At 49.4% G+C, this 15779-nt stretch overlaps 6 protein-coding genes across 6 annotated transcripts, besides 2 other annotated features; 2 read left to right on the top strand and 4 right to left on the bottom strand.

The window, feature by feature from the left end:
• Window positions 1–216: 216 nt before the first annotated feature.
• Window positions 217–2320, bottom strand: FPSE_02518 (uncharacterized protein; the record flags this gene model as incomplete). Its single annotated transcript, XM_009255637.1, has 3 exons — window positions 217–258; window positions 321–2125; window positions 2191–2320. 3 exons carry the CDS (start codon window positions 2318–2320, stop codon window positions 217–219), a joined length of 1977 nt encoding a protein of 658 aa, XP_009253912.1.
• Window positions 2321–2920: 600 nt separating this feature from the next.
• FPSE_02517 (uncharacterized protein) lies at window positions 2921–3625 on the top strand (the record flags this gene model as incomplete). The annotated part of the gene is made up of 1 exon (XM_009255636.1): window positions 2921–3625. One exon carries the CDS (start codon window positions 2921–2923, stop codon window positions 3623–3625), a length of 705 nt encoding a protein of 234 aa, XP_009253911.1.
• Window positions 3626–3886: 261 nt separating this feature from the next.
• On the bottom strand, window positions 3887–5005 carry FPSE_02516 (uncharacterized protein; the record flags this gene model as incomplete). Its single annotated transcript, XM_009255635.1, has 4 exons — window positions 3887–3985; window positions 4037–4123; window positions 4177–4584; window positions 4676–5005. The coding sequence occupies 4 exons, from the start codon at window positions 5003–5005 to the stop codon at window positions 3887–3889; spliced, it is 924 nt and encodes a 307-aa protein (XP_009253910.1).
• A 705-nt stretch (window positions 5006–5710) lies between these two features.
• Window positions 5711–5736: a microsatellite.
• A 2582-nt stretch (window positions 5737–8318) lies between these two features.
• On the top strand, window positions 8319–9625 carry FPSE_02515 (uncharacterized protein; the record flags this gene model as incomplete). Its single annotated transcript, XM_009255634.1, has 2 exons — window positions 8319–8841; window positions 8898–9625. The coding sequence occupies 2 exons, from the start codon at window positions 8319–8321 to the stop codon at window positions 9623–9625; spliced, it is 1251 nt and encodes a 416-aa protein (XP_009253909.1).
• Window positions 9433–9456: a microsatellite.
• Window positions 9626–9865: 240 nt separating the features above from the next.
• On the bottom strand, window positions 9866–11604 carry FPSE_02514 (uncharacterized protein; the record flags this gene model as incomplete). Its single annotated transcript, XM_009255633.1, has 3 exons — window positions 9866–9932; window positions 9980–11420; window positions 11568–11604. The coding sequence occupies 3 exons, from the start codon at window positions 11602–11604 to the stop codon at window positions 9866–9868; spliced, it is 1545 nt and encodes a 514-aa protein (XP_009253908.1).
• Window positions 11605–12307: 703 nt separating this feature from the next.
• FPSE_02513 (uncharacterized protein) lies at window positions 12308–12962 on the bottom strand (the record flags this gene model as incomplete). The annotated part of the gene is made up of 2 exons (XM_009255632.1): window positions 12308–12330; window positions 12578–12962. The coding sequence occupies 2 exons, from the start codon at window positions 12960–12962 to the stop codon at window positions 12308–12310; spliced, it is 408 nt and encodes a 135-aa protein (XP_009253907.1).
• Between the last annotated feature and the right edge of the window lie 2817 nt (window positions 12963–15779).

Raw genomic sequence — 15779 nt, 5'->3', positions numbered from 1 at the left:
CTTCATCCCAAGCAACGAACGACTGACACGACACGTAAAGTTTGTTGTTCCTTGTCGAGCATGTACGTACGCACGCAGCGACGGAACCACAGTTCATTTTTCCCCATGCGCCCTAACTCCCTGGCAAACCGAACAGCCCGCGAACCCGCAAAATTATGCCGGAAAAGAGACAAAGACAACCAAGTATGGAAGAAAGGGAAACCCAGTGCTGGCTCTCTATCTGCGGTTTGTCTTGCCCATGCCACGCTTGCCAACCACCTAGAAGAGATTGTGTTAGTTACTATTCTGATATAGAACGAGGCTAGGGTGTATAAACTTACCAAGTGCTTGGTGATGGATGCAGTTGTGTGTCGATCTCCTTCTCCCTGTCGGGCCATGCGGTTCATGCGCTTCTGGTTGAGCTTGGCAATGCGGTCGGCCTTGGATCGGAGAACATCGTCGGGGACACCGTCGTCGCGACGGCTGGCCGTAGGAGCGCGGCTGGCGGGCCGGCTGATGGAACGCATGCGCTCGCGGGGAGTGCTGGTGTGTCCATCGACATCCATGGAGTCGGGGTCCTCGGTACCCATGCGAGACCTGGAGCGGGCGCGGCCCCTGGACCTCTCGCGGGCACGGTCGGCGATGTCGGTGGTGTCGACACCGAGCTGGTCGAGGGCATCCTCGAACTCGGAGAGGGGCTTCTTCATCATCTTGCGGGGGATGATAGCCTGGTTCTTGAGACGCTTCTTCATGCGGGCCTCGTTGCGGATGAGCTGCTGCTTCTCGCGGATCAGCTCGGCCTTGCGCAGGACCTCGGCCTCCTCATCATCCTCATCATCTTCATCAGACTCGTAGAAGCCCTCGGCCTCGAGCTTCTCCTCCTCTTCCTCAAGAGCCTGGAGCTTGGCCTCGATATCGGGGTCGATGAAGTCATATACGTTCTTTCCGTCGTAAATCTCGGGAATCTTGTCGTACTTCCACTCAGGGTTGGCGAGCATGTAGTCGGCCTTCATGTCAACATTGAACACACCAGCGCCACCGTTCTCATCCTGCTCGTCCCTGGCGGTTCTTCGTCGCTCAGGGTCCTCCTTATCGTACTTCTTGCGGTCCTTGATACCCTCGGGAATGAATGTCTCAAGAGTCTGGCCACCCATGGGCTGGGCGACGTGAATACGAGACATAACATCGGCCAGACGGCCACCAATAGCGCCGCTGGTGTTGGTACCAGCCTTGAGCTTTTGGTTGACACGCTCGGCGATCAAGCGCTCGCAAGCAGCGTTCTTGACCTCCTGGACACCCTCCATGGTGTTGCAAGACAACTGAAGGAGCTCGACCTCACCAGACTTGAGGATTCCTTGGAGCTCTTCCTGAACTGAAGGCTCGAGGTCCTCAGGTCGGGTAACGTCAATCTTGTTAATGACAACAAAGACAAGCTTGTTGGAGAAGAGGGGCTTGATGCTCTTGAAAAGAGCAATCTGGGCGCTAACTGTGTAACCACACTGCTCAGAAAGATCCATAAAGTACATAATGGCAGAGCGCAAATGCGCAATAGCCGTGATACTCTGCATCTCAATGGTGTTCATTTCCTCAAGAGGGTGGTCTAGAATACCGGGGGTATCAATGGCCTGGAAGCGGAGGTACTTGTAGTCGAAGTGACCGACAAACAGACTCTTTGTGGTGAAAGCATAAGGCTGGACGTCGACGTCGGCGCGAGTAATGCTCTTGAGGAAACTGGACTTTCCAACATTGGGGTAACCGCAAATAAGCAGTGTTCGGGTGTTGGGGTCGATCGAGGGCAGACGACCGAGATGCTGGCGGACCTGGTCGAGGTACATGAGGGGGTCCTTGAGTCGCTTAATGAGAGTGGCCATGCGACCAAGGGCAGCCCTCTTGAGCTGCTTGCACTGGAACAGCGACTGACCGTACTTGAGGAGACGGACATAGTCGCGGGAGATGGTCTCGATCAAGTGCTTGGCAGTCGACATCTGACCGAGGGCGATTCTGAAATGGTCGGCATCGTAGAGGGTGTTGAGAAGATCCTTGTGAAATGGGTGGATGTCCTGAAGACGAGGGAAACTCTCGAGGATGGCGCCAAACTTTTCAGAAAAGGTCTCCTGGGTGAACTTGACCTTTCGTGTGTAGAAAGCTGTAGAGAGCGAAGAGGTCAGTGATCTATTGCAGGCGCATTTGTTGGTGGCGATGGAGACATACCTCGAATACGGCTGATTTTGAAACCCGCGCGAATCTGGGTCGGCAACTTTCTTTGCGTTCGGCTCAGTACAATATCGAGGAACTCCTGCTGAGTAGGCACCGGCGGGATGTCCTTCCAGGTCGTCTTCATCTTGGGCGATCTGGTTGTTTTGAAGTTGGAATTGTCCTGGGAATTTTTCTTGAAGAATAAGAAAAAATGAGAGGCGGACGGAGGAGAAGGTCGCTCGTCGCTCAAAAAGATGGTATCAGAGATGGCAAAATTCAGTTGGACAAATATTTTTTTCTGGTGGGTCGTGGCGGTCAGTCTTATCGATAAGAGAAGTCACTTTTTGTGTGGAGGGAATTTCGGTTGACGAGGACTATATGTGAGATTTGGAGATTTATGTATTGATGAATCAAGAGATGGTCACTGTAAATAATCTAGAACTCGTGTCCTGACATACTTCAACTTGGTCAATAAAAAGTAGTTAATATTGCCACGCTGAATCTAACTGCCATACAATGTAATCAATTCAGAGTCTTCTTAAACGGTACTTTTTATCTGGATCTCACCCCCACCTCAACCCCGCTGTCATACATTGAACCATAGAAGGGTCCAAGGCCAAGTCCTGCTCCGGCGCCGGCTCATCACCACTGACTGATTTGGCCTATAGGAGGGGATCGCAAACTTTGCTTTGGAAATATTCATCTCATCTGAACAACCACTTTCAGTCTTAGTCAACAAGTCATCATGTCAGCTCAACTCGCTCCTTACAAGCAAGAGTTTTTGCAGGCCGCCATCGCTGGCGAGATCCTCAAGTTTGGCAGCTTCGAGCTCAAGTCAAAGCGCATCTCACCCTACTTCTTCAACGCCGGCCTCTTCCACACTGCTCGTCTCGCCGGCGCTATCGCTACTGCCTTTGCAAAGTCCATCTCCGAGGCCCAGAAGGAGAACGGTCTTGACTTCGACATCATCTTCGGCCCCGCTTACAAGGGAATTCCTCTGGCTTCTTCCATTGCTGTTAAGCTCGGCGAGATCGCCCCCGAGAACCTCGATCGTGTGTCGTACTCCTTCGATCGCAAGGAGGCTAAGGACCACGGTGAGGGAGGCAACATCGTCGGTGCGCCTCTCAAGGGCAAGAAGATTCTTATCGTCGACGATGTCATCACTGCTGGTACCGCTAAGCGAGAGGCTATTGACAAGATCCGAAAGGCGGGTGGTATCGTTGTTGGTATCGTCGTTGCCCTTGACCGTATGGAGAAGCTCCCTGCTACCGACGGCGACGAGTCCAAGCCCGGCCCCAGCGCCATTGGCGAGTTGAGGAAGGAGTTTGACATTCCCATCTTCGCTATCTTGACCCTCGACGACATTATCGCTGGCATGAAGAACTTTGCTTCTGAGGAGGACATCAAGCGAACTGAGGAATACCGCCTCAAGTACAAGGCCAGCGACTAAACGAAAACTGCCATGTGCTGAGAAATAAAAGAACGAGGTTATGATATCAAAAAGGATCAATAGATATATGGGGCGGGAATAAAAAATGGAATTTAACGCGCTAATGCGGTTTTTGTAGACCAGCTATCTCATTATTGCAGATGATGCGGCTCTTTTAGTGATATCTTATGTGCGAAAAATGAAGCAAATACATGGAGCTTTTTGGTACATTAGAGTCGTTCATGCAACTCAAAACGCCTGCAACAGGCCTGCAGAACCAGATCATGATGGCTTCTTGGGCTTGGTATCCTTGGAATCTTCCTTGTTCTTTCGCGTAGGTTCCTCTTTAGTCTTTCTCTTGGGACCGCGCAATTCGAGCACCTGGACGCGGGTTAGCAGCTGTTAGCTGATGTTGTCGAGATGTCAACTTACCATGGCATGATAGCCCTGACCAACAAGGGCTTCTGTGCTGGGGCCAAGGTCTTTGAAAGCAAAGCACTTGTAAAATTGTATGGCATACTGTGCGCACATTAGTACCATACGTTTTTTTATGTAATCGTATAATAACTTACTGGCTGGCAAATGATTGCAACTCGATCAGCCACACCGGACTCGTTCATGAGCTCCAGATACGACTTCATTACCGTTTTGCCAATACCAACACCCTGGACCTCTGGGCACACAATGAATGAGTGGAGACAAATCGTCCTTCCCGAGGATTGGTGGCCCAAAGGAGACCCTTTGGAAGCCTTTGCATCCCGCCAGTTCTCAGGCATGGCCATGTCCGCATCAGTGATGACCGAGTGGGTTCCAAGCGTAGCGAGAACGTGCGCAAACATGACATGCTTGGCCCCGTCGCAGCGGCCACCCTCAACTGGCCGACTGTGCTGCATCGTTGAGAGAGAGATTTTCTTCACATCGGTTGGTCTGACGGTGTTGAACAGGCCATAGCAAATTCCATTCCTGATGCGATACTCAATCTGTTCTTATTGGTTAGCAAGCAGGGTCTGGCTGCATTCTGGGTCTCCAGGCGGCCTCTCAAAACAGCCGACTGAGAATTCTGTAACTGACCTTCTCGCGTGGAGATCTGTAGGTTTCTGAGAGTGCGACTTCTTCGAGAGTCACACATGTGTCGATATCATTCTCGGTCAGGGGCTGAAGCATGGGTGCCCAATGAAACGGAATGACCTTCTTCAGGAGGCCGGCTTCTGAGTTTCTCTTTTGGATTCTCATTGCGGAGAAGTTTCTTTTGGTGTTGACCATATCATCGTCAGCGTCTCCGTCGGTGATGGCGCCATCGTCTTCGTCTTCCTTCTTCTCCCGGGAATCGGTGACGCTGCCAGAGAAGATGATGTCTCTGGCGGCAGAGGCGAATTCGTTCTTCACTTCCATGCTTCCCATGAGGGATTGAGATTCAATTGGTCGTTTTGAGAAGTAAAGTGTTGGGATGACCCTGACGTGATGATTGTGAACAGAGGTACTACCTCAGTATAAGTCAGCGCCAGAATAGAGCTGCTGCGGGGTGAAATGATTTATGGACCGTTTTCGAGAAGTGAGAGCTGATGCAGAAGACGTGTAGTTTTTATCAACAATATGAAACTGTGCTGAGCTTGACTTGACTTGACTTGGCGAAAATGAAGTCGATTGAACGATATGATGTGGTGTGATGAGAGTAATTGGTAAAGTTTGCCCGTGCGTTTTTGAAGGTGAGTGTAAACGTTTAGAGAGTGGCGTTTTGTGGTTGAATGAGTTTTGTGCCTTGGATGAGCCCGACCACGATCAGATGTTTGCTCTAATTTTTTCCCTGAGTTACTGGATCACAGAACTCGACTTGTTTGACAGTGAATGAAACGTCATGGGACAAAAAAAGATTCCTGTTTGCTCATTCAATTCTGGTGGACCCACGAATGCCGAGCTGATCGGATGATGCAGGCCGGCGCCGTAATGTAATGGGGCCAGTGGGTAATGGCTTAAGGTAAGAGGGACTATAAGTACCTAGACAACGTTGACGAAAGTGAGGCTATACATTTGAAACCTTGTGATGGTCAATGTTACTCCTCAAAGTGTTTCGGGGGACAGGAATAGTGTATTGTCGTTGAGCTGCGACTCGTCTCGTCTCGTTCGTCTCGTCTATCTTCTCTCCCCTTCTGGTCAAGATGGGTTTATGAGCGGGGAGAGCTTTGTTCCGGCTCCATCGCCAGTGGTAGCTTGGGACTGGCACATGACATTTCAAGTCGCGTGACCTCGACACAGACAAGCAAACAGAGGGCACGGTAGGTTGCAGATGATTAGGTATTCCAGGGGAGCAGCGAAAAAACAAAAGATATCGAGAATGGACGTCGGTGTTGTGGGTAAGCAAAAGATCCTGCAAGGTGTTTAGGGTAGATGTGGTACAAAAAGGTAGTCAAACGGTTGGTAAGTTCTGCGGTGCTCTGTTTGTTGCTAATGAAACCAGTTTTATCTATGTTGTTGGTAGTCGACGTTGCATTGAGACAACAGTCGTCAATGGTAGGTACCTCGAAAAACAAGGTGTTCTTGTTCTTTTGCTCTTTGAAGACCAACGACTGGTGCCAATTCCGCTCACTTCCCTTCCAGGTCTCCCACAGTGGAATTGTTGGTGGTATTCATGACGATCTGGACAGGCAACCACCTAACGCGAAGTAAAGGTTGCTAAACCCAGTCAACGGGAAACCGGAACACGACTATAGCTTGCATATTTGATCAAGGATGCTGCTATGTAGCCATGCCTCAGGGTGTCAGAAAAGTTGGCCGCTGGAAGCATAAGAGACGAAATTAGTAGGTCATCGTATACTGCTTAGACCAAGCCCTTGGGCTGTTTATTTCTGTACCCTAAGGCTTAGAAGGCCAACATTTCTGCTACCCAGTAGCCATGTAAAGACGCTGCAGGAGATCATTCTGTGCCTCCCGGCACTCCCTGTTAAAGTAACCCAGGCGATCCGCAGTCGGGGGTCCCTGAACGGCAGCAGCCGCCGCCGCATAATACGATCTCAAGTCTTTAGACCCTGCTGCAGAATGCCAATGATATTGTTTTGGGAACCTCAATGAAATACGACTCACCGGCATGACTTTGAGGCATGTAAGTCAACGGTCACCCAACAAAGCAACAAAAGCCCAAAGCGAACGATGCTGTACTGGCTGAGGGCTGGTACTATGCAGGAAGTCTGCTTTGGAAGTTGATTCGTTGCATTCTGCTCCATATGTTTATTGGACCTGTAAGGACAAGGTCTGTATGCCAACTCCATAGTATTCGTCCCCTTCGTCTGCCTGCATCAAGAGTGGTGATTCGTCGTCATCACAGCGTCTGCCTCCCCGCTGTCATATTCGCTTCTGAGACGGGGACAATATACAGTAAGCATCTGTATGCTTCCATCAATTTCTGAGAGTTACCTTGTCCTTGGCTGAGAGTGTGCGTACATGCAGTCGTGCCTAGCGGTGCATGAGCAATACAACACAAACTTGTACCTTGACTGAATAAGAAAAGCAAACAGGCAGCAATGGCCACTACATAATTGCTTGGTGGCTGATAGGAAGATGATAAACACTTGTTGTAAATTTAATCGATTGGGTGAGCGATGGGGTTGTGAAAGCAAGCTTAGTTAATGAATTTGTTTGCACCCCCAAAGTCCAATGAAAGCTCCGTCACAGCTGTAGGGCAGACAGAATGGAGGGGTGGAGAGGATGATGTAAGTCAAAACTGAATGAGACGGGATGAACGGTGCAACCCGATCACCTCGATAAGTACTAAGGTAACGAGATAAGTCATTGAGATATGCCTTGCTTCCATAGGGAAACCAATTTGGTACTCTTTGTACTTCGTGATCATGGCAAAAAATGGACGGGTTTTATTTGGGATATTCCCGTATCATACTTGGTAGATTAAGTAGCGGACTGTTAGTAGCGTCACCGCTCTAACGGAACCTCCAAACCTAAATGCAAGACGACCCCAATTCATTGCCCCTCCAGCCCTCCCAAAACCAAAACAGCCCAGCCTAGACTGCGGAAACGGCCCCTCATATTAGCTCCAGCCAGTGACTGCCGCCGAACCTCATGTGTAGTAGGTAGGTACCTAGGAAGGTAGGTCATGGATGTAAATGCACCTGCACCAGCCTATACTACTAACACTGGTCTGCTTGCATCTATCTTCGTCCACCTTCATCTGCCCCTTCCCCTCCGATCTTTTTTCTGCCAACCAACCCTGCATCGGATCCACGATTATTTTCTCCTACAAACTTTGTCTCCTACCTTTGGACACAAGATTTACTGATCCAGTTAAGAATTCTTTTTACTAAACTTTGCTCCCACAAACTTAGTGTGCTTGAGTACCTATCTACCTATTCACCTTGTTGGAGCTGTCGTTGGATTTTATTAGCCACGTCTGTACCCGCACCCGCACCTGCACCCAGGTCTACACCTACACCTACACCTACTCCTACTCCTCACGACCAGCCACTTTTTCGAAACTCCTTGACGTCTTCCGTTTCACACCTGCCTGGTTAAATATCCAGCTGCTGAACGCTATTCCCAATAACAGCAGAAAAAGCAAGAGACACGCTACAATGTTGGTCCATCATCCATATACATTTACGTCATCTTTACCCATGCTAACCTCGACGACAGGCGCATCACCCTCAATATATTCAACCCCCAGGCTGGGGAGCAGGACAGCCTTCTCACCCTCGAGATCTTCCCCGACATGACCTTGGCTACGCTCCGCGAATCTATCCAGGCCGAATCGACCATCCCTCCAACCTCACAACACATCTATCACAACGGTCGTCTGATCTCGGATGATACGCAAACAATGGAGCAGCTGCAGATTGCTGATGGGGAGATGCTGGCCCTACATGTCCGGGATATGAGAGGCAGCACCGGTGTGCCGGAACAAGCTCGACGCCCTCAACCAAGGAGACAGGCCAGAAATGAGCAGGATCCTGAACTGATTCGGCTTCAGATCCTTGGGCAGCCTGCTTTGAGGCAGCAGCTTCAGTCCCAGCACCCTGAGCTGGCTTCCGCGGTTGATGATCCCGCCCGCTTTGCACAGATCTTCCTCGACAGCCAGAACCGGGAGCAACGTGAGCGCCAAGAACGCCAACGGGAGATCGAGAGACTGAACGACGACCCTTTCAATATTGAAAACCAGAGAAAGATCGAGGAAATGATTCGACAAGAGCGAGTCATGGAGAACCTACAGAATGCTATGGAACACAACCCCGAAGGTAATTTGCATGTCATGCAATGGTAAAACCTGCATGCTAACTTGATGTCTTCCTAGTGTTTGGCAGAGTCCATATGCTCTATGTCGATGTGGAGGTCAATGGCCACCCAGTTAAGGCCTTTGTGGATTCTGGTGCTCAAGCTACCATTATGTCTCCTTCGTGCGCCGAGGCATGCGGAATTATGAGACTTGTCGATACCCGCTTTGCCGGTGTCGCTCGTGGTGTTGGTACAGCCAACATTATTGGCCGTGTTCATTCTGCCCAGATCAAAATCGGAAACTTGTTCTTACCCTGCAGTTTCACTGTCATGGAGGGTAAATCAGTCGATCTTTTGCTTGGCCTCGACATGTTGAAACGATACCAAGCCACCATTGATCTAGCCAAGGACAAGCTGTGCATTCAAGGCGAAGAGGTGCCTTTCTTGGGAGAGGCCGAGATCCCCAAGGATGAAGAGGCAGCAGCTATACAGGAGCCGACTTTGCCCGGCCCTGATGGCACAACAATTGGACAGCGCTCCGGAGCCGTCGTGCCTCCTGGTCAGCAGCAACAACCAGCGTCAACTGCTCCGGCACAGGCCGCTCCGCCTGCGCAAGCCCCAGCCCCAGCCCCAGCCCCTGCACCCCAATCCCACCCGGCAGCTCAACCTGCTGCTCCGAGAACAAACATCTCACCACAGGCTATCGAGAGCCTGGTCTCGATGGGTGCAACTAGGGAGCAAGCTATCCAGGCCCTTCAGGCTGCAGACGGCAACCCCGATGTTGCCGCCAGTCTGATTTTCTTCTAGGCTTACACCAACTTGGGACGACTTTCCTAGCGTCAATACTAACTCGCATTGGGCAGTATCGGGGCCACAACGGAAAAGAACAAACATGTAAAAGGGAGCATAATGATAGATATCTGTTTTACCATCTGTTTTAAAGCGGACAGATAGAAAGATCTCGTTCTCTTCGAGGGTCATGGATAGGGAATGCACGTATGACGTTTGCGTCGGAGCATGGTATTTAGGAGTAACAAGATACAAAAATTACGCGTAGTTACTGAGGTACAGATTGCTCATCAGCTTCTGTTGCGAGTATTGCTCATCGCAGCAACTAATCTATAAATGCCCATCGAATTTCCATCACCTCCTTACGCTTACCTGATCTTGTAGACGCAAGGTTTCAAGACAGCGGCCTCGTTGAGCTCTGGCTCCGCATCAATGGGATCTATCCTGCGGATGATTGGCCTCTTGCCCCTAGGAGCCTCCTGTTCCTTCACATGTTTTCCCTTGGTCGGCGATGCGCCCTTGATGAAGTGCATCTTGACAAACATTCTGTTGGACAAGTCAATAGCTTCGCGGCCTCCCTGAAGGACAAAACCTCGTGACTTGAGCACTTCCACGAAAGCTGACACATCAGTCTCTCGGCGACGATCATCTACACCGTCCACCTCGACGGCCAAATCCCCATCATGCTCAGCATCGTTATCGGCACCCTTTCCCTTGCCCTTCTTGCCGGCGACAGCGTTCTTCTTGCGGTTACCAACACTGTGGGTTACAGGAGCGTTCTTGTTTCGAATGGGCCCGAACCGGCTCTTGATCTCAGCAACCCAGAGTTCGCCCTTCCAGTGTAGAATACGGTAAGCCTCCTCGATAAAATCAACCCAGTTTGTGCCCATGAGAGCTAGACAGAAAACGGCAACGTTGATGGAACCATCAGCAAGAGGCAAGTTGGCAATATCGGCCTTGGTGACTAGAGGGCTTGGGCTTTGGAGATCATAGCTCTTGACGTTGACGCGCATCTTCTTTCCGTCTTTTTGAAGTGCCTCCGCAAGACGGGCATCACCACAGCCGAGATCCGCAATGGTGCACTCTTGCTGTGTGCGAGGTAGCGGTGTCTTGGACAGAGGCGTGGGGGGAGCTCCAGGCTTGCCTTTGCCTTGCTGGCGGGCCTTGCCCCGTGCGCGAATGTCTTTGAGGAAGCTGTCGACGGGGTTTTCAGGCCAAACCTTGACCTGGCGACGGAAACCCTCGTGGTACTCATCGAACATCTCGGGTGATTCATCGAATAAGCTGAAGGCCTCTTCGGAGGGGCGGGTGTAGAGTGTCTCATTGAGATGTCGGAAACGCGCTGAAATAAGCTTCTCTCTCATGGAAGCTTGGAGGGGAGTGAGCTTGGGAGCAGGAGGTTGAGGCGCCTTCACAACAGCATCCTTTGCGGGGGATTTGGTGGTCTCTGTTGATTCCTCTTCAGAATTTTGCTTCTGCTTCTGCTTCTTGTCCTTCTTAGGCTTGGGCTGAGCCTCACCCCCAGTGGCAATGGCATCCTCTTTACCCTCCTCTGGCTTCTCATCCTCAGTCTTCTTTGCTTTGCCCTGCTTCCTTTGTCGCTTGGCAGACCGCTCAGACTTTTGCTGCTGTGACTTCTCAGGCTTCTTGCCCTCAATGACAGACTCCCATAGATCTGCGACTGTTGAAGAGTCGACGTTCTCTTGCGCAGAGGCGGCGTTGTTGCGCTTGCGCTTCTTGGATTTTGTACCGGGCGCGCTGTTGTTTTTGGAAGGCGCTTCAGCCTTGAGGCCATCTGACGAGACAGACCATCCTGGAACCGCAAACATTATTGAACAATATTTGGGATTATTATTATATGTTTTGTTGGTAAAGTAGCGATTTGAGTTGATGGGTGAAGTCTCTCTCAGTGGTTGATAATTTTTGAGATCTGAATTTTTGATTGCGATAAGGTACGTACCGAAGGCGATCCACATCATGGTCTGTGCACCTGCCATATTTGGGTGTTAGCCAACTTCACCTCCACGCTGACTTGACTGTCTTGGGACTGTGAAGCAATGGACTCAAATGTTGAAGCGAATTATTAAAAATATCTTCATTTTTATTCAAGTCCCTTTGGGAGGTATGTATAAGAAAGATGCTTAAATTTATGACAGTTTGATTGATATATCTGTTACGACGAAATATTCACAAACACATACCTGAACTCCTGGTTTATGATGTTTCTTAATGAACCTTGAAACTCCTATACAACCTTTCAAAAGACAAATCCAAGGCCGCTCCAAGAAGTTACAGATCGACCGAAATCGCTAGATTAATGGGTGGAAGAACGCTTCCATGCCTAAACATGATAAGTTCAAGCTCAAGCCGTCTCTTGACCCATGCCACGATTATTTTTGAGATCCCGTTCAAAACATCATCTCAGAGAAGTACAGGTGATGATTCAAAGAGTTGGGATCTTTTTAAAAAGGTGTCACAGCCTTGAAAAAATACCAAGGATTGTTATGTTGTCCCCCCGACGGAATCACATGTCTGCGTCCCCGTAATGCTATAGTCCGTCCAAATCAGTGGGATGCGAGTTTGTGCAAAGGCAAAGAGACTCTTTCCCTTTTTCTTGCTTTTGTTTTCTCACTCGAGTTGAGGTAGCCAAAGTTGCTGTGTTCTGACTATTGCCGAAACTGCTTAGAGGACTTGGGCATCTTAATGACTAACGATTGCCATATCTTGCAATGATAAGTATAAGTGAATTTACCATAAAGTATACTACCGAAAGCTCAAGAACGCAAAAAGGCCTCGCCTAATGCCATGTGATGTATCCTTCATTGATCTTGTGTCGATTGTTGCTCGCCTCATTCATATCATCACTTGCATGTTGTGTGATTCACGATAGCGGTTATGTGCAGAAGGTGACTGGCGAATAGTATCATGATACAACCAGTTACCTATAAAAGAGCCTCAAGACGCACATACAGACACCTAACTGTAGCGGTTTGCCACAGTCAGCCGGCTCTCGAGCATTCGGCAACACTGCGAGTGACTCAGCCCCCATTTCGAGACCGCCTCTCATCAATGCACGGTCCCGATGACTTGAGCTGGCTTGAGTTGTCGCGATCAAGCGCTCTTTCATGAGAACAGATGATCTGTTGGGTGCCTGGACCTGGGTACTGCATTTCACCTGAACACGAGATGGGTCTTGGTCTGCACTGATCAGAGTGGCGTCGTCCACTTTGGAGATTTCGCAAAGCACGGCAGGAACCAGACCGATACAGGATATCCATGGATGGAAAAGCTTTCCATGCTGTGGCAGTACGGCTAGGCAGACCATTAGTTCGTGTCCTAGGCAATATGGACTCATGCTGAAGAGAAGCACTTCGTTTGTCTGTCAATCTCCTGAGCCGACATCAGCTAGCGAACTAGCAACCCGAGTCGAAACTCTTTCGCGGCGATAGTAACGACACCCTTTTCAAGGATCTCTCTTTTTCTACCGATCCCCCTCGCCCAAACCAGGTGCACATACAAAGCCTACACTCGTGAAACAAGCACGCAGAGTATGGGGTACAGGTATACGTAGCTGTAGGCCTCCAAAGAATTCGATCGCTACGGCATTTGTCCAGAAGCGCCTGTGCAACTGATTGTAGCAGAGAATATGATTCTCAACGCCGACTTTTCTTTGAGATAGTCTTAGACATGTTTCTGTCGCTAGACAACTTTAGTCGATTCAGAACGAGGAGTACATTCACGGTCCAACATCAGAAGAACAAAAGCCACTGCATGGGGGATTCACGACATAAAAGCCGGCAGGGATCGGCCTTCCAGCAGTGATCAACGCTGGGTTGAGGCCAAGCCCGAGAGATGATGCAGAGGAACTTGAGGCTACGCAATGGCAGCATGTTTCTACTGTACTGTGTTGTGCTCGTGATGTGATGAATGGTCGCACCTTTTCTTGGACAGAGAGACAACGATATGCATCCAGAGACTCTAGACAGGACGGGAAACGAAGGGTGTGCAACGCCGTGCTTTGTTTGCGTCACACCAACGTTCCCCATCTAGCTCAGCTGATGCTCGCGTCAAGAATTGTTCTGGGATCATGAGGATGAAATGAAAGGAGCGTTGGTTACAAGCGTACAGAAGGAACACATAATGGTAGAGAGGTCACCGCGGAGTATGCGATAGTGCAATACGTAAAAGCGTCCGCCGACCAACGGTTTGTAGTTAGCAACTCATCTGACGCCCCAACGGAGACTGGGGTGGGTTTGAAAACGACCCATGTGCGGACAGAAGAGGAGGTTTAGGCTAGACTGTTGACTTGGCTTCGTGTAACAAACATGCAGATGGGTTTGCTCTCCAGGATTGATAAGTTAAGGTTTGATAAAAGGGAGGACCGGAGTTTGGCAGCCGTTCATTCGGAGGGTTCGGCGGACGGGAGGAAAGGAGCCGCCCGAAAAGAGTCCGACAGAAGCTAGTCTGATGCAGACGAAATGAAGTGAAATTGGTGGTTGACAGTTCACTACTCAAAAAGTAAGGTTTCAAGGAGTTGATGACATTGCAGCTTAACCTTACATGCTTGAGCCACACCTACGAGATCAAGGGGCGGTCTAGGATTTTGAGATGGGTGTGATGCAGGAGTAGCAGATCGTCATGGCGAGCCTTGTGTAGGGCTGGGATTGCCAAAATAAGAAACGCAGAAACGATGTTGTATTGCACTGTGTAGGAATGGGCGACTGGTCGCCAGACCTTTCACTGTTGGGGCTGCGAATGGATCTTGATCCTACTTAAGTAGGTAGTTTGAATAGAGATTGGAATTGGCAAGTTTCTGACAAGATTGAATAACGACAGAAGAAGCTAGACTGTGATTTCCTCAACAATACAGTTACGTGATGGCATGTAATAGTACTCTGTAGTCGACGTTGGTTTGAGCTTAATGTGTATTGTTCATTCTTGGCAGCTAATTTACAGTAAAGTTACAACTGTGTTGAGCATACAGGTAGGTAGGTAGTTATGACGGAGTATGTATTATCGTATACATAGTACCCTGCTAGAACGGCAGATGCTTTTTTTTTTATTAAACAGAGACATTTAGTCTATTTATGACAGATCTGTTTGCATCATTCTCCGTCCAGAGACGGGATTAGCAGTCAAACTACGGATAAAAGCTAGCTTCGCAACTTGCCAGGCTTTATTAGACAAGACATGGGAGCCTTTCCGCACTCTAACTAAATCCAAAGCCATTGGATATGCTTGCTAGGCTATGGGCTAGGGTCAACGTTCATTAACTGCAATACCCTCCTGCACCATATCAACGGTAGTGTCTTGGCGATTGCCATAGTAGCGCCTGCAGGGTATATCGATTATCAACAAGCGACGGTTTTTGTAAGCGCGCTCTGAATCAGGTCCCCTTCCAATGCTACTGTAAGGGATGGCACTGCACAGTCAGGAGGGCATCAATGATGTTTGTTCCTGTTCTCGTCATTCTTATGAGAGTCTTGACGTGCGTACATACTCTGGTGCAGCCAATATGAACCCCTGCCATGCATTGAGGCTAAGAAGCAAACTACATATCTATATGAGGAGCTATTGATGCTGATCCTCTGAGTAATTGATGATCGCTGCAGCAGGGATGAGCATGAACAGTTATCGTTGGTACATTCTAGCACTGGCATGATAGCCGGTATTCTTCTTGTTGGAGTGTGGTTTTATGCTAGTGAGATAGAGCATGGGCCTTCGTGTTAGATATGTATTAGGTATTGCTGTGCCTCGGTACCGCGGCCATTGATCGTCATCCCACATATTAGACTAAGAAAAAAAGAAAGCAGAGAGACGATAGTTTCACTTCGAGTCAACTCAGTTTTCAGGCAATATTACTTGGTGTCTCTCCAATGCTTATCTGTACCACCTACAGTTTGTCTGTCTTGGTCGTATTCTGAGCGTAAATCAGAGGATGTGAGTGTCCTGGGACACCTGTAGGACGCAGTAGATGACCTCTAGGAAGTTGCTGGCACTTCCACCGGAGCCCTCGGCACGCTAAAGTACCCAACTTTAGGTTCGGTTCTTTAACCACAACTACCTCAAGGTATCCTAAGCTCTTGGTGAATTGGGGCTTATTCCAGTATGTGATGTCGTGGCTTCCATGCCGACAGGGGTTCGTTTGACTTGTTCCTATCCGGCGCTCAGC

The sequence above is a fragment of the Fusarium pseudograminearum genome, chromosome 3, assembly GCF_000303195.2.
Source record: "Fusarium pseudograminearum CS3096 chromosome 3, whole genome shotgun sequence".
Lineage (NCBI taxonomy): Eukaryota > Fungi > Ascomycota > Sordariomycetes > Hypocreales > Nectriaceae > Fusarium > Fusarium pseudograminearum.
The sequence above is the reverse complement of the archived record's forward strand: the minus strand, read 5'-3'. Positions and strand labels throughout refer to the sequence as shown.